This window comes from Aspergillus aculeatus, assembly GCF_001890905.1.
Source record: "Aspergillus aculeatus ATCC 16872 unplaced genomic scaffold ASPACscaffold_1, whole genome shotgun sequence".
NCBI lineage: Eukaryota > Fungi > Ascomycota > Eurotiomycetes > Eurotiales > Aspergillaceae > Aspergillus > Aspergillus aculeatus.
This window is the reverse complement of record NW_017962976.1, coordinates 24184-43800: the sequence shown is the minus strand read 5'-3', so window position 1 is coordinate 43800 and position 19617 is coordinate 24184. Positions and strand designations below refer to the sequence as shown.

At 54.2% G+C, this 19617-nt stretch overlaps 6 protein-coding genes across 6 annotated transcripts; 2 read left to right on the top strand and 4 right to left on the bottom strand.

The window, feature by feature from the left end:
* Nucleotides 1-431: 431 nt before the first annotated feature.
* Nucleotides 432-3098, bottom strand: ASPACDRAFT_19809 (ankyrin repeat domain-containing protein; the record flags this gene model as incomplete). Its single annotated transcript, XM_020198897.1, has 2 exons — nt 432-1120; nt 1304-3098. 2 exons carry the CDS (start codon nt 3096-3098, stop codon nt 432-434), a joined length of 2484 nt encoding a protein of 827 aa, XP_020060622.1.
* A 1414-nt stretch (nt 3099-4512) lies between these two features.
* On the bottom strand, nt 4513-5599 carry ASPACDRAFT_108727 (uncharacterized protein). The gene is made up of 4 exons (XM_020195311.1): nt 5169-5599; nt 5026-5097; nt 4815-4967; nt 4513-4755 (listed from the first exon to the last, which is right to left on the bottom strand). The coding sequence occupies exons 1-4, from the start codon at nt 5458-5460 to the stop codon at nt 4595-4597; spliced, it is 678 nt and encodes a 225-aa protein (XP_020060621.1). The 5' UTR covers nt 5461-5599; the 3' UTR covers nt 4513-4594.
* A 1801-nt stretch (nt 5600-7400) lies between these two features.
* Nucleotides 7401-8597, top strand: ASPACDRAFT_48862 (tellurite-resistance/dicarboxylate transporter family protein; the record flags this gene model as incomplete). The annotated part of the gene is made up of 1 exon (XM_020202174.1): nt 7401-8597. One exon carries the CDS (start codon nt 7401-7403, stop codon nt 8595-8597), a length of 1197 nt encoding a protein of 398 aa, XP_020060620.1.
* A 768-nt stretch (nt 8598-9365) lies between these two features.
* Nucleotides 9366-10509, bottom strand: ASPACDRAFT_1877682 (zinc-binding alcohol dehydrogenase family protein; the record flags this gene model as incomplete). The annotated part of the gene is made up of 2 exons (XM_020198112.1): nt 9366-10293; nt 10364-10509. 2 exons carry the CDS (start codon nt 10507-10509, stop codon nt 9366-9368), a joined length of 1074 nt encoding a protein of 357 aa, XP_020060619.1.
* Nucleotides 10510-12374: 1865 nt separating this feature from the next.
* Nucleotides 12375-14497, top strand: ASPACDRAFT_1877681 (uncharacterized protein). The gene is made up of 3 exons (XM_020198111.1): nt 12375-12573; nt 12633-13694; nt 13762-14497. The coding sequence occupies exons 1-3, from the start codon at nt 12409-12411 to the stop codon at nt 14281-14283; spliced, it is 1749 nt and encodes a 582-aa protein (XP_020060618.1). The 5' UTR covers nt 12375-12408; the 3' UTR covers nt 14284-14497.
* Nucleotides 14498-16533: 2036 nt separating this feature from the next.
* On the bottom strand, nt 16534-18197 carry ASPACDRAFT_37834 (uncharacterized protein; the record flags this gene model as incomplete). Its single annotated transcript, XM_020200353.1, has 2 exons — nt 16534-16738; nt 16798-18197. The coding sequence occupies 2 exons, from the start codon at nt 18195-18197 to the stop codon at nt 16534-16536; spliced, it is 1605 nt and encodes a 534-aa protein (XP_020060617.1).
* Between the last annotated feature and the right edge of the window lie 1420 nt (nt 18198-19617).

Sequence of the window (19617 nt, the reverse complement as noted above, 5' to 3'; positions counted from 1 at the left end):
CATGTATCTGAAGCCAGTGCCTGACTATGACACGTATCAAGATTTTACAATTCCACAGCGAGGGGTCACAATTCGTCCTCCAAATTCACAGGAGATATATTAGAGGGATGTATAGTAGAATATATGAATGGAACACAACAACGCAGAAAGAACCGGACACAAGGCAGCGCAAGGAAGCGAACATGATAGGCATCGGTGCCACGTGACACACGGTCAACTGCGAGGTCTGTACTCGAGCACCAAGCTAATAAGGGAATCTTGAAAAGAGCAGTGAGATCGAGCAAAGAGAATTTGCGCCAGCCCAAGGTGTGTAGACATGAGGTAAAGTGAACAGACATAGGAAATCAAGGTGTCGGGCTGGACATGGCAGCGTTGTTACTTGTTAATACATGAGATTAGTGAAAAGAGAGAAACCGAATGGGGACTTGAAATCACGGCCGCGCGTGGTCGAGGAGGAACTGCGTAGCCTCGGACCAGCCGGAAGCATCAGCCATCTCCAACACCGTCCGGCCGGCGTCATCGTGCTGTGTGAGATCAGCGCCGCCGCCCTTCTGAACCAAGAGGTGCAACAAGTGCAGGTCCCGGTACTCGATCGCCTGCATGATCGCGTTCCAATCCCGGTAAGTCTTGTTGGGATCGGCGCCTTTCTCAAGAAGAAGTTCGACCATAGAATAGTCGCCGTTGATGACACGACGAACCGCTTTGACGAGGGGAAGATGTTCACCGGGGGCATTGGGGTCGGCGCCGCCCTCTTCCAACAGAAAGCGCACAATGTCCACGTACCGCTCACGCAGCGCGGTCGTCAGCGGCGAGAAGACGCCACCGTTCTTGTACTCGACACTGGCCCCCGCAGCCAACAGCAGCTTGATGCTCTCTAGCTGGTTGGCCAGGACCGCCATCTCCATGACGCCCTTGTGGGCGGACAGATCAGGAACCATCGGGAGCAGACGCTGCAGCAGAGCGGGCGAACGCACCGCCATACACACCGGCCAATCTTGACCTCGCTGATTGGGATCAGCCCCGTGGGCGAGCAGACAGCTCAGCATCTCGGACCGGTTCTCCCGGATGGCGGTGGTCAGGGCTGTATGTCCTTGGGCATTGCGATCGTTGACATTCGCCGCTCCCTGCTCAACCAGCCACTGCAGTGCTTCTGGGTTGTTGACTTGGACGGCCATCTCTACAATCCCCGGCGGTTGATGGAGATCAGCACCGGCAGCCAGCAAGGCTGGGAGGTAATGAGGACGATTATGAGTGATACACTTCCAGGCCGGATACTCGGACGCCATAACGTTTGCGTCGGCACCATGTTCCAGCAGTAAGCTGACAATGTCGGACCGATCGTCGCGGATGGCTGAGCAGAGTGGCGTGTAGATACCATCCTTCTTGGCGTTGGGATCGACCCCTACCTGTAGCAGGATGCGGACAGCTTCGATGTTATTGATGCTGGTAGCCTGCTCCATGAGGCCGGGAGTCTTCTTGATATCGGCTCCGCCAGCAAGCAACACCCGCAGGCAGGCAGGACGATAAATGGCCAGCCAGAGGACATGCTCAGGGCCAGGCAAGTTCGGATTTGCCCCATGTTCCAGCAAGGCTGTCACCATGTTGACCTGCTCGCTCTGCACCGCTTCATTGAGGGCTGTCTTTCCCTGGCGGCCCTTGCGGTTGGGGTCGCAGCCAGCCTCCAATAACAGGCTCACGAGCTGGGGTGGCGCACGGTGATGGATCAGCTCGATCAGCGCTGTGCTGCCGTCGGGGGTCGCGTTATCCGGGTTCCCTCCATGCGCGAGCAGCTGCTGCACCATGCTGATTTTGCCGTTTGCGATCGCGCGGCTCAGCGGCGAGTCCAGCCCCGACTCCGGGGCGTAGTTGGCATCAGCGCGGTATTTCAACAACAAGGTCGCGCCATCCACAAAGGACTCCTCCACCGCCACGAGCAATGGCGTCTTACCCTCCCGATCAGGTGCGTTGGGATTTGCCCCGAAAAGCAGGAGCAGCCGCATCCCCTCAAAGTCCCGCTGATGCACGGCCTCGTTCAGCGGATGAATCTGTTCTCCCAAGTTGGGTGATACGCCACTGTCCAGGAGCTGCTCCAGTAATTTGTGGTTACGGCCCCGGACGGCGGAGGCCAGAGCGCTGCGTAGCTGGGTGGCACTGGCTGCGCTGGTCCGGCTGGGCGTGCGATGCGGCGGTCGGGGGGACGAATTGTACGCCCGGGTCTGCGTAAGGATCTCTCCATATGTATCGCCCTCAGGGGCCATCAAAGTCTCGGCACGCGACTCCCGCGAGCTCGTCCGAAGGGGTGGACTGTCTGGTCGTGGCAATCGTGGCAAGGGCTCGAGCGGCGGCGACGGGGGCAAATCGCGATCGTGGTGGTTCGAGAGGAGGAGGGAATCGAGGGAGAGGACGGAGGACAGTGTATCATCGGGATTGGATTGGGGTGGACTGTTGATGCCAGTCGCGGGTTGGACGAGTGGCTCTTTCGGAGGCACCGAGGGCACGGGAGATGAAGGCACCGAGGTCATTTGGGTGGCTACGCGTTCCAGGGACTTGGCCTTGTTGATGCCCATCACCGACCGACCTTTAGCCATGCGGTCAAGTGCCGCCGCCAGCCCCGCGTACCCAATGCCCACCGTTTCGGCCACCAAGGGCTGTTCCCCGAGAGTCCAGTGGAAGGCCAGGACGCTGATCTGAAGGGTTTCGGTCGTCTTCTGGAGGGACTCACGGATGCGGCCGAGTTCGTGGCTGGGGCGGTGCCACCCTCGCTGGAGCCTCCCCAGGGCGCCACGATGTTCGTATTGGATCAGTTTGGTGACAAGCTTGTCGAGATGCTGGAAATCGCGATAGGCGGCGACGAACTTCTTCGCCACCTCCTCCACGATGACCTCGGGTAGGGGGCGGTTGGCGGCGGTGGAATCGGTGAGGCCCGCGTCAATAGCCCAGAGGGCGCGACAAGTGTCGAGAAAGGTCTGCGACAACTCACGAAATCCGTCGGGCAAGTCTTGGACGGTGCTCAGGTAGTCCAGCATGTGCACTGAGATGCGGTTCCCCAGCTGGGTGGCCTGGGCCGAGACGGCGAAGACGGCCTCCTGAGCAGCCATGAGCGTGAGAGCGATGTCGCAGGCGGGGAAGAGAGCAGAAAGAAATCACCGGAGTCGAGAGGGGAGTCGCCGACCGGTTTTATTTGGGGCGGGCTCAAGGCCAGTCCACGAGCGGATCGCAGGCTGGAGGATCATCGTGGGGGAGGGGACCAACCATGTGGCGGATGCAGCTGGCGACTTCATTTCCCCTTTCCTGGTTTGATAAATCACGCTAGACTGCGTGGACGGGATAATCAATCTAAACTTCGCCGGACCCAAAGGTTTTTGAGTGCTAGCTGGAAAGTCGGGTTGCGATCGACTCGGTTCGAGTGATAAGAGCAACCAGGCCCTGGAAGCACTTAAACCGGGCCCGCACTCCCACGGGGGCTCCTGATCACATCGTGTCCAGTGCGATCTGGATCGGGAGAGGGCAGGAACTAAGCCGCCTCCACATGGGTGAATCTAGATCCTGGGTGGGGTCCTCGTGCCTATCACGGCACTGCACTGGGCTTTAATGCGCCGCACCGGGAAAACTGGGCCCGATTCCCCACCGTGCTGACCGAGAACTCGAGAAGTCATTGGGGGAGCAGGACAGGGAGGCGATTCATGACTCTGTGGTAGAGTTGTAGCCTGCACGAAGTGTGTTTGGGACTCTAGTGTGAACGGGATTTGCGGTAGTGTGCGCCAGGCAGCGTGGAAACAGGGGGCAGGCAACTGAGAGGCCATCGTTCGACTCAAGGACTCAAAAAATGGTTCCTTCGCTTGGCAGGGCGTTGAGCCGTGTGATGGAACGCCGATCGCATCTTCATAGATGAAATGTGATGGTGTCTCACCATGGTTGCATCGCGTGTTGAAGGGGGGGGGGAGAAGGAAGAAGGAAGACGGGAAGGTTTCGCCGAGGTTCTTCCCACCGTCGAGGCATCCCTTAGTAAGCACTAGACCAGGAACGCGCGGTGTGCATCACGTGCTGCGGTACTACCCGCGCGGTTTGCCGCCGTTGCATGTTTTGCCCTCTTTGCCCTCTTTGCACTCTTTGCCCCCTTTGCATCGGGGCTCGCTCCGCCCCGAATTCGGAAGCTGCATTAAGATACCTAGTACTACCCAGTACTACCCACCGAGTAGAAACTGACCGCATTTGCCTGCATCAATTATTGATCAGGCATCTAAACTATCTGTAAGAGTGCATGGCCTTACCCAGTAAGCTGCTCTCCTATCCCTGCAGTGTCATGTCTCTGGAACGTTGACGGGCATCGGAGGCTGCTACGCTACCTCGCTCGAATATATATTTCCTCGGGAAGGTCGCAAAAGAGGTCCGACATCGCCGCCGAGGAGAACCGACATGTACTCCAGTGCCTTATTGTCCATCTACCAAGACAACACATATCTGCTGGCTGATGTCGCTCACGTTCGCGTGAGCATGACTTAAAGATCAATTGAGATTGGTGAAAATAGATACAGACAGAAGGGTAAGAGAGTATAGTACAAAGAGCCTCGATACAAGTGACTCGGTCGCCCGCTTAGTTGCCGAAGCTGAACTCGGGGATGCTGATGGTGGAGACCGTCCAGGTCTTGCCACCGTCGGTGGTGGTCATCTCGCCCGTCACCCCGCTACCCTTGGCCATCGTGTTGATGTAGTCGGGGTCTGCCACGTCGAGGACGATCTTGGTGTCGATCCAGGCTAGAGGCAGTTCGTCAGTGACATTCCCAGTGACGGGTTTCCAATGGGGAGATACGTACAGTGAGCGCCAACAGTACCGCAGTTGTTCTCAGCACACTCCACGGCACTACCCCAGCCCTGAGCGTGGCCGTCGCTGGTCGAGAGAGTCGAGATGGTCTTGCCGTTGATCTGAAGGGTCTGGGTGTAGTTGCCGCTGGCATCGTCGAACTTGTCTGGAGGGGGGGGGTTGTTAGCCTTGAAGCAGGAGATTTACTGCATACCGAGCCTTACAGTGCATGGTGACCTTGTCACCCTTGGTACCATCCTCCTGGCCATCACCGTAAACGGGCATCTGGCTGTAGTCTACACCGGCAATCCGGGTCAGTACCTTGTCTGCCTTGATCATGCATCTCCTCTAAGAGCAGGATACTCACCACCGGTCTTCATCAAGGTGTAGGCGTACATGGTCCAGTCCTTCTGCTGCCAGTTATCGGCAATGGACTGGATCAAGTCGCCGTTGGAGGTACCCATGCCAACCCAGAGGGAGGTGATGGCATCAGTCGAGCCGCCGCTGGGACCGTTGGGAAGGACCAGCGTGGAAGTGGCTTCGCGGATCCACGAGTTGGAGGCGACGGGGCCGGTGCTGAAGGCAGGGCCCATGGCAGCGTTGACAGTGGTAGCACCGAGGGCGGCGACGGCCGCGAGGACTTGAGCGCGAGTGTGCATGGTGACTGAGGTATGATTGTGCGATGTGCGATGATAGATCTGGTTTGGTGGTTGACGAGGGAGCACGAAGGTCGCTTTATAGATTTTGGAGGTGGTTAGACCTCAGCCTTGGCGTCTCCTGAGGGCTGGCCATGGGGAGGGTCTGCAGAAGTCCCCTGTTTGACAATGTCTGGAAAAAGACCCTCAGCCCTAGGATAGAGGAGTTGAAGAATGTGGGGTTATGGGTCTCGAGGCCCTGAGGCCGTCAGCCAAGGCTGAAAATTAATCTACTTCGATCCCGATGACAGGCACCAGTGCCGCAGACTGCTACGCCAATTTCCCTTTTCGGACCCACCTCCCTCTCTCGGCGCTTCCTCCCGGATATTTGTAGCAGACTGGGAGATTACTCCGTGATGAAGTTATCGCGGCGATTGACCCTGTTGACCCGGTTGTGTCGAAAGGGATTAGGTAAGCGGCGTGAAGGGGATTCCGAGCCCTTGGCTGAAACCACCGACCGAGGAGGGCAGAAAGACTGGTGGAAATATTTGCTGCAGGCGCAACCATGCGACTAGAGAGATCTACGGTCCCTTGTGGCTTGATGATCATCCATATCCATGCATGGGACAATGTGACCGAATGAGCGCAAATACAGGTCATGATGCTGTCGAGACAATTGTTGCCGGTCCTCCCTACCTACCAATCTAGCGCAACGGACATACTCTTGACCCTGTGCTTTGACACTACAACATCAAGGGTTGAAGGGTTGTCATGAAACCAAGGAAATCCTCCCAACTCTAGACACTAATGACTCAGTTGGCCTAATGCCAAGACTGTTACCTATATATCTATAACGTGGAGCCCAAAACAGTCAGGCCATCAGGGGCTACCAGTCACATGATCGGATGGGGTTTCTTGAGCCCGGTAACCCTACCTAGTAAGCTGCGAACATGACCCCATCGGAGTCCAAGTCCTCTGTCACTGGGTCTGTTCACTCATGAATTGTGCAGTAGTCGAGGTCCTCTGATTTAGGTCGAAGTCGGCTGCGGTCGAATAGACCATAGCCTCGGTAGGTCTCTTGCGAATCTCGCTTGCACCGGTGGCGAAAGCCAAGCACCCAACGTCGACAAATTCCTTGTCGTTTTTGTTCTGCATTCCGAGTAGGCTATCAGCGGTGATATATAACCAAGTTCAGGGACGAAACCCAAAGGTAACGTGGATGCCTTGGAGAGGCCAGCTTGCGGGATTTTCGTCCGAGGCGCGGAGTTGCAAATCCCCGGAAAACTTTGTCGCCTCATTCCAGGGGAAATCCACCCCCGGGCTGACCCAAAGGAGCGGCAAAAGTCAAGCTTCTGCCGAGAATGCTTGGCCTTACCCTGGCTACGGTCATGCCTATCATTTACCACTTGTTGCAAGTACTTACTCACCGAAAGCCTGGCCGATAGGACTTTATCGGCCCGAGTCGGAAGATCACCGGCCAAGTCAAGTCCGAGTGAGCTCTCTCGATACCTTTACCGACATTAGTAGTAAGACAGGATGACGATTCACAAGATGTGATGAACTTGTGATACTTTTACCAAGATGGTTCCCAAAACAGTTCTCAAGAAACCAGAAAAGGGTTGCTATGAATAATCGAGGGCAAATATCCTGCTGTGTCCCACAATGCTGAACCGACGCGGTTTGCCGCCGCGGAGATAAAAAGAGGGCTGGACGTAGAGGCCACCCAGTCCGTAGTCCTCCTGCCCAGGTTGCCCAGTACAAAAACCGCGCAGTGTTTATGTCGGCTATGCCGGCATCTCGGCTGCCCACGCTTCCAACCACTACGTCGTCGCATGGGATCGATGGTGGAACCCCCGATCTCCAGGATGAGGCCCCCCCCCGCGAGACATTTCAACCCCGGAAGCCCGCGTTCCTCTTCTCCAATTCCCTCTGTACAACAGCTGGAACACTGCACCCCCAGGACCATGGACAACGTCAGGGTGAGCTTCCTGGATCGAATATGTCGAGTGACTTGGGGATGGTTCTCCATCTCCATGAGCACCGGCAGTATTGCGACTCTGCTGTACAACTGTCCGCACAAATTTGACGGCCTGCTGGTTATTGGCAAAATCTTCTTCATTCTCGACATCGTCACCTACCTTGGCATCTGGACTTCCTTGATCATCCGCTTCTCGCGTTTTCGTCACGCCTTGATCGACACGTTCGATGACCCCGAAGAATCCTACTTGATCGCCACAGCCGCCCTTGGTTTCGCAACCATACTCTTCGGCATCGAGATCTACGGTATCCCAGCCTGCGGAGTGTGGCTTCGCTGGGTCCAGCTGGTCTGCTTCTGGATCTACACGGCTATTGCCATCTGTCTGGCCGTGGGGATGAACTGGCACCTCTACCGCACCCGCATGGCCGCTCGACAGCCCTTCTGGCTCGTCCGTCTCCTCCCATCCTTCCCAGCCATGTTGGGCGGCACCATCGCCTCTCTCCTCACATCCGCTCAGCCCTCGCACTACGCTATCCCCATGCTCATTGCCGGGACTGCGTTGCAAGGCTTCGGGTTCATGATCTCTGTGTTCATCCTGGCCGAGTACATCCACGGCCTGCATCACCAGGGTCTACCGCCCATGCGTCGTCGCCCGCAGATGTTCATCGCCGTTGGACCACCGGCCTTCACGGCCGTGGCGCTAATGGGCATGGCGCAGACCGCCACCGAGAAGTTCCCGGTCCATTTGATTCCCATCACCAACCAGGTCAACACCGCCGACGTCCTGCTGGTGATGGCCGTGTTTATCTCGATCTTCCTCTGGATCGTGGCCCTGTTCTTCTGGAGTATTGGATGGCTCAGTATCTTCGACGCCCGCCGCGAGTGGAAGTTCGACATCACCTGGTGGGCGACCGTGTTTCCCAACACCGGATTTGCGCTGGCCATTATTAAGATCGGCGACTTGCTTGACTCATCCGCTATCCAGGGGGTCGGAACGGCAGCAACCCTTATACAAGTGATTCTGTGGCTGGGCTGCGCCAGCATGCACATCTGGGCCTACTTCACGCGGCGCACGCTGTGGCCGGGGATGGATGAGGGCTTCGGTCCGGATGAGCATCAGCATGAGGCCGCCTTGGACTTGGAGGGTGAGGTCCGGTCGTACAAGGGTTCGTCATCGACCTGACTGCGGACCGTTCTGTCGATCGTACATTTAACCGGCTTCCAATGACCTATGGTCAGAATGTATATACCTTGCTGGCATGAACGTGATATTGCGAAGCAGTCACGTCGCATTGATCTGATCACTTGTACAGTATTTTTGTGTCTTCTCTCGCTCTGTTTTGCTTTCTTTCTCCTATTTCGCCTGCGGTTTGTGCTTTCCAAAGATGTGGCCGCATTTGCTTATGTACTGTACATAAATTGCATACTATCTTGTTTTTCCAGACACATCTTGTGTACGAGGACTTCTAGAAAAGGTAGTGAAAGAGCCAACTCAATCGCGGGGCCCGGACAAACGCCGAGAAATGCCAGATGTTTGGCCGTAGTGGAACGCGTAGCTTTATTTCAAACCACCTGGTCATTCTCGACGTCACGACCTATCATGCCAGAAGACCCGTAGGCCAGGATGGATCGGCGGACTTGAGGGGGTATTATGACTATAGGATGAGGATGTGCCATCATCTCAACGGGAAAGAAGGGGACAGACAAGCTGAGATCACAGCACCAGCAACAAGGGGTGTGTCTGGGTATAAAGATAAGTTACAGTACGTGTTACATATAGTACGTCTCTAACGCCGCGCCTCTTCAGCCTCTCCGTCCGCCTAACGCGACATATTACAATACGGTACAGAGAGGCAGAGCCAGCCGGAGACATCTAGGAGTCACTCAGTGTGCTGTTGGACTTGACAAGAAAAATGATTGTCTCCATTTCAAAGACGCCTGATGCACCTAATTACTCTTGGGGATTGATTAAGACCTTCTTTCCACTGATCCTCCCCTCATGCAACATATCCAATGCCCTTTGAGCGGAGCGGAGCCCTCCCGGGAGCCACAGTGCCGGGTTCGGCCAAATCGTTCCATCCTTCAGAACCCGGGGTAGAAACCGCTCCATATACCATGTACGCAACTCCCGGTTCTCTGGGTTTGAGACCAAGTCCTCACTGTAACCTGACCACGTCTTGGTCACATTGTCTGGGAGCCGATCATCTCCAGGGGATGGGCTGGTCGAAAAGAACTGACCGCCGGTATCCCGCAGTAAGTCCGCCATGAGCTGGGTGGTCGTCTGGGATCCAATGGCCTCGAAGATCCCCCCGTCATATGGACCATGGGCTCGGATCTCATCGAGGAGATCTTCTCGGGATTGACAATGATCGATGATATGTGTAGCAGCCTTGCGTGCCTCCACCAACGGACGATTGGCCGGCGAGGCGGTGGTGACAACCTCATACCCGGCCGCTGCCGCATATTGCACGGCCAGCCCTCCAACCGCCGAGGATCCGCCGTACACAAGAACTCGTTTCCTCCTGGCGTCCTTGTTGGGGTTTGAAGGAGGGAGTAGTCCACCACTACTATTCAGGACCGGTTTCGCAAGGCCCATATGGATACTGAGCGCCGAGACCACGGTCGCCAGGTTCGCAATCAACCCCGAGGCGGCCTCCAAGGTAGTGCTCTCCAGCGCGAGGCGAAGCGTATTCTGCTCCCGAGCCAGGGCGTATCGCTGCAGGGCACCGAATCGGTGATCGCCCCCTGTCCGACCCCAACGCGCCACCACGACTCGATCGCCGCTCTGGACCGACTCCATGCCTTGTCCGGTGGCGATCACCGTTCCGGCAAAGGTGAATCCGACAACCAGCGGATATGTGGATTGGAATAGATCGGACCTGCAAGGTGATCAGAATACACAGGTACATAGGTCAGCAATAGTCCCGGGCGCGGAAAATGATATGATACCTCTGCAGTTTTGTGTCGATGGGGTTGAAGTTGATAGCCTCGACCCGCACCAGCAGCTCACCCTCGGCTGGAACCCACTGGTCAACGGCCTCGATTGTAATCAAATACCCCGGCTTTCGAATCAAGCCAGCTACATTTGATGCCATTATGATCGGATTCTATCAGTGACCGCTTTTTTTCCCCGTGCTCTTTCGTGCTCGATGCATGGCGCTGGATTTTGGGAAGAGGGTTCATCTTTGTCTTAAGTTGCACCCCACGCATGAACCGCGTTTCTGTATTTGTAAGCCATACAGCGAGTCAGTCAATCATGCAAGCCAGTCAATTGGATGTCACGGCGGGTTTGTCGGCAAATGGAGTGGGGCCAGCTCGGTAAATTGCAAGCGAGCCGCGGATCGATCCCAAGCTGTCATATGTCCATAGCGAACTTCATTGCGATGCATTTTGGGTTGCGGGAACCGAATATAGTATAAGGCAGGATATGGAATGGCCGCAAAGAGATCGATGGAATTGAGACTTCGATGATCCTTAGCCGAACTACGAGTCAATCGGTTCTTAGTGGTACCGAGTAGTTTAGCGCTTAGCAGTATGCCTGGTAGTGATTCTTGGTGCTTCTTAGAGTTTAGTGATCCCTGCTAGTTGGATGTGATCAGATGTGATCATGAGGATAGAATGTCTGTACTTAAACAAAGAAAGCAGTTCAGTGGGAAGGAGGGCTAAGTCCAAAGGGAAGTTGGGTGGGTTGGCGGAATTTGTCTAGCTCTCCTCGCTTCATATCTAATCTAACCTGTTGCTACAAGCACTAGTTTGATTTACAAGTAGTTCAGTACCTCTAGCAACAGTCATACTCAGCGACAATTCTTTCCGGCATGGCCATCAAACCACTCCCTGTCTGGCTGACTCGTACGTGACCTGCCTCTCCCCTCCTTTTCCAGCAGGCTGTGTCTGAAATGTCGGGCTACTTGTGTCTCCCTGGGTACCTTGCCAGACCCAACCCATGGCAGGTGGTCCTCATCTTCGAGGAGCTTGGGGTCCCCTATAAGATCGAGAGTTCTAAGTTCGAGAGCATATGGAGAAGCTTGCGGCGGAGGGACAGGAGGCCACACAGGCCGTGTGATCTTAGTGGAATGAGGTGGTAAAATAGAGAATAAGCAACTTGATTGTTTCTCGGTGACTGGCATAGATATCACTACCTCTCTGGTTTTGATTTGCGCTCGTTTCCAGTCCAACATGAAATTCACTATCCATGGAAAAGTGATTCAGGTTGGGACAAGGTAGGGTGTTAGGGCAGCGAGTCATCGCGTGCCGACGGCGCGCCACGAGAGGGCGTTTAATGACCAGTACCACAAACCATAAACATGCTGCTATGTGTTTTTGGTAGCCTTGCTGGTGGAGGAAAAAAAAACTGGAAATGTGGAATGGTCGCTCTGTTGCTCTGCCACCAGACAAGGCTTGGATGCGATCGCGAAAGGCTGGGTTCTGGGCCAGTTTACCAATGGGTCGATCTTCGCCGTCGCATATCGAGCATCCGCGGATCCCTCGAACGCGTGGAGATTGCCGTCCACCCACTTGCGATCTGACTGAAGACATGCTTGCTTCATCTCTTCGGCGCTTTTATTGATCATTTCCGTCCAGAAAGATCCCTCTCCGGGGAGAGCAGGGCTGCTCGCTCCAACGCCTGAACTGCGCCAGCCACCCAGTCTTGGCAGTTGCCAACCCCAAACGAATGCTGTGAGCACTTCGGTTGCAGTGGTCTTTTGCGATGCTGCAAGACACTTTCCGCTTCCCGCCTATGGGAGTCAGACATGCGCTGAATATCGCTGCGCCCAGAGGTAGTCGTGGACTCCACAGGCCGTGCGTGCATTATGCGCGCGGCTGGACGTTGGAAAGAAAGTGGCGAACCCCACCTTCTACCCCACCCAGCAATCCATGATTCCTGGTACCGCCGCTCTCCTCGGCTGGCAGCTTATCATCACCAGCTTAGTCGTTTCACAAACAAATCGGACGCCTGTCTCTCGACCTGACATTGTTAACATTCTTCGTGACATATGCCCCCGCTACTCAAGCCACAGACCAATACCAGGATGGATGCTGAAAAGGTAACTCAGCTCTACAGTCAGTTACCTAGTCTTATATCCAAGGCCAGGCACAGTCTCATCTGGGGGGTGGACCTTGAACAAGGAGGGCAGGGGACTGAAGCTATCATTCGAAAGGTAGAGTAATATTCCGAAAGATGCCAGATGAGTCTAAATCGTTCGCTGACATAGTACAGTTCTTGAGAGCTTACTCTATTCTCCCTTCACTGCAAATCTCCCGGGCATCTCAGTCACTCAGAAGGACTTTGGAGTGGCAGCGATTTAATAGAGCAGAGACCATGAATGAAGCCTTGGCAATAGTCAAGGAGTCAGGGATTGCTCACATTACGCGCCTGCAAGGCAAGTTCGTTCTCTGGGTGATCATAGATGAGCGCGTTATCAAAGGTTTCGCATCTTCGTACGAGGAGTTCATGACTCGCAAAGGATTGATGCACCTGGGGCTAGCAGTCATGGAAAGCCTAGCCAAGCTAGAGATTCAAGAAGTATGCACCGGCGAACCTATCAGTGACCAGGCCGCTGCTTGTGTGATCGAATTCAGACTTGCTTCAATGCCTGCCGCTCAGCCACAGCGCATGCCATTTCGCGACATGATCATCCAGAAACCAAATGACCTTGTCTCATCAATCGATCTACATTATCCCTCTCTTCTGGATATCTTCTACGTGATTAATCCCTCGGAAGAATATCTTCTTACCCTTGGCGTGCCTGACAGGTTTCTGGCACATACGACTCTTCTATCCCATCGCGAGGATCTGGTACATTATCTGGGGAAAGCCGTTCCAGTAGAGTATGGTGGGGAGGGTGAAGCTCTCCTCGACGGAGACTATCTTGTCGGCACTGAACTAACCGAACAAAACCGGCAGTCGCCAGGACAAATCACTGCAAGCGAGGGGCAGGAGGTCGATTCTCAGACTGTTCCTGGTGTTGGCGCTGTACAAACGGCGCAGGTTAACGCCGATATCACCGGCTCAGGCCCCCGAGAACCAACACTCATATTCTCGGAAAAGATCGGACCACCTACAATAATCCTAGACCCAGAGGATCTCAAGTCAGCGACCGAGCTTTGTCCCAGGAAGATGGGCGCTCGTATAGTTTGGGCTGATGACGATATGCTGGTCAAATATGGCCACGGCGTTCGTCTAGCTGAGGCTGAAGCAATGCACCTGGTATCCAGTAGAACCTCGATACCCATTCCCAAATTATTGAGCGCTTACATACTTGACGGTGTCGGGCACATCGTTATGTCTTATGGGGAGGGAGAGCCTTTGGACAATTATTGGGACCGTGCTTCAGAGCCGCAACCAGCTGCAAGACTACGTCACGCAAATGAGGAGTATCATCGGGCGGTTCATCGGCGGCATTGACTCTTCCCCTTGTAGAGATGGGATCTTCGAAGGTGGCTATGGACAGTACGAGTCCTATCGCTATGGGCCGTATGCCTCCGAGCCCGAGTTCAATGAGGGCGTGGTACAGGCGCTGAGAGATCGCCTACCACCGGAGTCGCGGGTTGAAGTAAATCGTCCGGACTCTGCGTTTTTTACTCGAGAATACATTATGTACCAGACTGTCAGAGGGTTGCGTGGGCACTCCATCGTCTTCACGCACGGAGACCTACATCCCGGCAACTTGCTGGTTCGCGCTGATGGAGTGGTTGTTGTGCTCGACTGGGGGCTAGCTGGTTACTGGCCGGAATACTGGGAGTTCTATCGGGCAATGTTCAATCCACCTTGGCGCCCTGTCTGGGATCGAATGATCGAAAATTTTATCCCACCGTACTATGTTGAAAGTGAAATTATGAAGAAGGTGTTCGGCATAGTGTGGAACTGACACAGCTGTATACAAACGCAAAGCCCTCCCACAGCGCTGATTCTTGTTTTGGGGTTTACTTCAATTTCTCGTCAGTTGACTAGTGGCCTGTTGATTTGAAAGACCCCTGATTACGCTCGCTGTGATGTATTCCGCAACAACATTGTATGGTGTCCTGTATCGTATAATTGGCAGAGGGGCAATCGGGCCCAACGAGCATCTTCTGAGGCCGGGAATTGTATCCGAGGAGGACCTGCATACGCCCAAGATACCGCTTCTCGAGCTCGGAGAAGCACCCCGAGATAAGATGATACCATGAAACCGAATGACACATGGATCTCGGCTTTTTAGGTCATAGATATGCATCACAACAGGCTCGCTTGGGTGAGGCACACAGATGCCGTGTATCTAACCACCCCGTCGACCGATTCCTCGCCCGCGGATTTGGCCGCACTGTGGCATTGGTTTGCGTGGAGCACCGTTTGAAAGAGGACAGTGGGATGGATCAGAATACTGTATGTGGTTGTATTAGCAAGGAAGAAATGAACACCATCACTGGCAGGTCTCGAGCTTTGTTACATAGTGGCGACGTTGGATTACTATGTACTGATTTTTAAATCGTAGTAGGCAACGAAAATCAACCTGTAAAGTGTATGCTCTGGTGGACCTAGACCAACAATTGAGCTGTCCCAGAAAACGCCCATTGTACACCTGAAGAAGCTCGACGAAATGACTATGGATTTCAGTCAGTTAATCAGCTATTTGCTACATATCCGTGATACCGTTCTGGGGTCTACTGGCATTCGTTGTGCGGAGGTCATGAAGTATCACAATGTACTTGGGAAACGTACATACGACCTAGAGTAGGTTACGCTGTTTCAGAACATAGTGAAAAGCCTCGTCCAAGATTACCAAGCCCTCCTCAATCTCAAGCTTCGCGCTCTTCTGATATCACAGTGAGTATGGATCCTTTCCAAAAAGGAGTGCAAGTTCTCACAAATTCTCATATGACGGAATGACAGCCCGCACAATCCGTTGGGAAGATGTTGTGCATCGTGGTGAGAGCCTTTTAGACCTAATAATATCCCACGACAGAAACATACATGAATCAACAGCCCCGTCGAACTCTACCGGCATTTGCCACCTTCTGCGGTAAACACAGTCTCCATTTTATCTCTGATGAGATATATGCGCAGTCCATCTTCAATAACTCAGCACTCCCGAGCGCTGTACCCTTTGTTTCGACACTGGCGCTGGACATGCTCGCGACACATGCATCCGGCCATGGTCCACGTACTATACGGTGCGAGCAAAGACTTTTGCGCGAATGGCTTACGCCTCGGCCTGGTTTGTACTCAAAACGAGGGTGTCTTAGGCGCAAAGTCAAGTATTAGGTAGATCCTGAGCTTGAGCTGTTCGAGCGGGGCTGATAGGTTCATGGCAGTAGGTTTTCGTGGTCACCACATCTCCTTCAGGACGTCTGGGCAGCTATGTGGCTGACAAGAAATGGCGGACGGGATTCATGCACAGCAAGAAACAGCTCATCGAGGAGCACTACCGCTTAACTACTGCGTTCTTTCAGCAGAACCGGATACCATACTGTGAGATGTGTGTTCGCGGTGAAGCCGATTTTATCGGGGCTGCTTTCCCGAGCTAGCTGACCCATCCTGAGGAATGCCGGCCTGTTTATCTGGATAGACCTCCGCCATCTAATTCGACCAACCCCCAAAGGTTTACACTCCGCGTCGCCAGCAAATAGAACATTAAAATCAGCAGAGTACAAGGAGCGTGAAGTAAGGATTGTCGAAACCTGTGCCAAGAATGGGGTGTTGATCGCCCCCGGCCATGTGTACGTCCCAGAGGAGTTTGGCTGGTTCCGAGTCACTTTCACCGCGGGAAACGAAGCCTTGAAAGAAGGTCTTCCAAGGTTACGAATGTCGATTAGGGAGATAGAAGCAATGGGAGCCTGGTGAGGCCAAGGTCAAAAGAGTCCAGTGATTTTCGACTGCAGGTTACAATGGTCCGACATTTCAAAAATTCGTACAGGCGATAAATTGGGGCTCGCCATGAATCGCTAAAGTGCGACTATAGCCTACAGTATTTGTCTTTCTATTGTACAAACATTTCAGAGCAACCCTATAATGAGTGGAATACCCCGGATCAGGGTAGAAAGAAGAGGCAACGGGGGAGAAAGCAAGAAAGACACCGGGCTTGGACAATGCCTGAGGATACGACACGTCAGACTGAAGTGGAAATACGGAGATTGCCGGCTCAGTAGGGTGCTTGCGCTGCAAAATAGTCGAGAATCAGCTCCACTCGCTCCTGGGACGCCGTCTGCATCATCTCGTACTCAGCACCCACCAAGAAAGTCTCATTTCTCGCGGGAGAATTGGCGAGCCAATTGGCCGGCAGAGACCCATTGTTGTACGAGCCACCGGTGTTAGGGTTGGAGGTCTTCATGAAGTTGGCCCAGTAACTGCTCATCACGTTGGCCACTAATAGTCCTCGGCCGTGTACTCCTCGTCCTGTGCCCACAGATTACCCAAAACGTAGACAATCTCCGAGGCGTGGGCGGCGCTGCCGTAGTTCCAGTAGTAGGTGTAGGTGTCGACTTGATCGGCCGAGTGGGCAAAGCCGTTCATGTACTGCCAGCTGCTGACGCGGAACATGTCCCGCACAATCTCATCTTCTTGCTCGCCTGCCTGGGTGTCGTTGGCGGCCGGGTACAGTTCCAGGAAACGAGAGGCAAAGTCACCGTACGTGGAGTTCAGGGACTGTTCGTAGGCGGCTACGGTGGTGGTCACGGTGGCCGAGGCTCCGTCTTCGTTGGCGTTGTTGCCGGTGATGTAGGGGACTTTGTTGCCGGCTCCCCGGGCGAGGGTGTTGATGTAAGTGTCCGGAATTGCATAATAGTCCAGAACTGGCTTCACCTCCAGGCTGTAGAGGCTGGTCTGCTCGAGGAGGGTTTCGGTGTCAATGGCACGTGCGGCAGCAATGGAGCTAACGTTGAGGGAAGCGATGATCTCCTTGCCGATGGCTTCTGCCTCGTTCAAGCTGAGGTAGGCGCATTCGAAAACCCCCGTGTTGGGATCGCTGGGCGAGCGGACTCCGGACTCGGAGATGGCACTGACAATGCCCAAGTCGGCGGTCAGCTCACTGTTGACAATGTGGTAGGTGGCAGCCGCACCAAATGATTGTCCGATCACGGAGATATGATCAGGATCCCCGCCAAAGGCCGCGATATTCTCGTGCACCCATTTCACCGCGGCATACTGGTCCAAAATGCCCCAGTTGCCCGAGGCATTCCGGCCCGTGGTCTCGGTCAACTCGGCATCCGCCATGAAGCCAAAGACTCCGTTGCGGTAGTTGTAGGAGACGAAAATAATCCCTTTCCCGGCCACTCCGGCGCCGTTGTAAGTGGTCTGAGGCGGTGCTGTCCCGGCACCATAGCTCCAGATGGCAACCGGCAGCTTGTCCTCAGTGGAGGTGGCGGGAGTCCAAATGTTGAGGTTGAGGCAGTCCTCGCTCTGGGTGTAATTGGCCAGCACTGACAAGGTAATGGGGCAAATGGGACCGAATGAGGTCGCATTCAACGTCCCCTTCCAAGGCTGGGCGGGCTGAGGGTCGCGCCAGCGGTTCGCGCCAGAGGTATCAGCCGCAAAAGGAATGCCACCAAAGAATGAGATGTTTTCCCAGTCGGTTACATAGTCGGCCGCCGCAGCAGTCAAGGCGGCCTTTCCTTGCACGGAGCCATATCCAGGAATGTCGACGGGCTTCTTGTACAGAGGTTCGGCTCGGTGCCCCGACTCAACAAGGCGGCAGCGAGAGCGAGAGCGAGGGTCGCGTGAAACATGCTGAAGGGCGCGGTAGAAGGGATAGGTGGTTGATTCAGGCTGGTCAAGTGAGTTGGAGTGGGCATTGAGACCAAGCACCATTTGGCATACTTATACACCAGCAGTGAACTCAACATCGGCCGAAGACTACAACCACAACATGCGATTTCCGAAAATTCATTGCAGGCCACGTAGGAGTTTTCCAAGCGTCGTTTCAAGTATAGCATGACTCACGTATCCGGAACATCTGGTGCAGGAAAGCATGTTGCCTTCACTGTCTAGCAATGCTGTGAACTTCCGAGTGAGCCCTGACCTCGGCCTGGATTACCGCATTGGGCAATTGTACTGGCCTCTTGCAGGGAGACCGGAAATTGAGACCGTCCACCGGGTAGGGCTAGTATCTCCACTAACATACGTATACTCCCACAAAGTTGCCCACTATGGGGTTGATAGCATCACTTCTTAGTGAACTGCGTTGTCGTCCCAAATCAACCGGGTGCACCGAGGAAAAGTTTATGAGAATGCCAAGGCTCTTAGTGCAGTAGAATTCTGTCTGCACTATGCGCGTACCTGGGTTATGGAACGCAATCTAGATCGATTGGGGAGATATCCCGAGGTACCCTCGTAGGCTCGCTGTTTAACTGAAGCATCATCGTCTCATGCCTGTGCCCGTGGTCCAAGGTCCGAAAAGAACCTATACCTTGAATACAAGCCAGCTACCTGGATTTGCGCACCGATTAGTTATTGATCCGTCATATGGTGAAGGGGCGACTGGTAACTCATGATGTCCTGCACTGTACGGTACTGGATAGCCGACTAAGCACATGCATTGTGTCGAGTGTTATTCGAATGCAGTTGGATTTCTCTACTTACCGCTTTTTTGCACTCACCGTTGATGTGCCTTTTACACGCGGGAAGAACAATACACACAGGCCTAAGGCACCTTTATTATACAAGGACAATTCTTCGTTCTACCATGCAGTCAAATCAAGACATTGAGCACTTACAGCATTGCATACCAAGGAAGTTAATGTGAGCTGCCCTATAGTGGAGTAGAAGTACAATACTTTCCTTAGCTTACCATCCACCAATGGCTTCGACTGGTTTGTGACACTTAGGACGCTCCGTTTGTCAACAGCCTGGTGTACTGTTACTGTACTGTACTGTGCGGATACGCCCTTGGCCCACTCAACTCTTGCCTTCCCTCTCCAGATTGCCTCAGCTTTCATTCATCCCATCTCTTGCTACTCTCCCTGAGTCGTACATCTGTCTGTCACCACCGTGATCTCTCAATTTATCCCACGCTGCCTGCTTCCAGAGTCATCTGGCAGGACAGTCCTCGATCACTTTCCCATGGGCAAATACCACCCACCTCTCGACCAAGTCACCCCCGACTGCGGCGACTGTGGGCATCGTACATGTGGACCTCCAACGGTTCTCGCAGGTGTATTGCGGCTGAATTGGCATCCCATTTGACAAACAAATCGCCCAGCTTCCATTTGGATTAATCCTCAAATGGTCG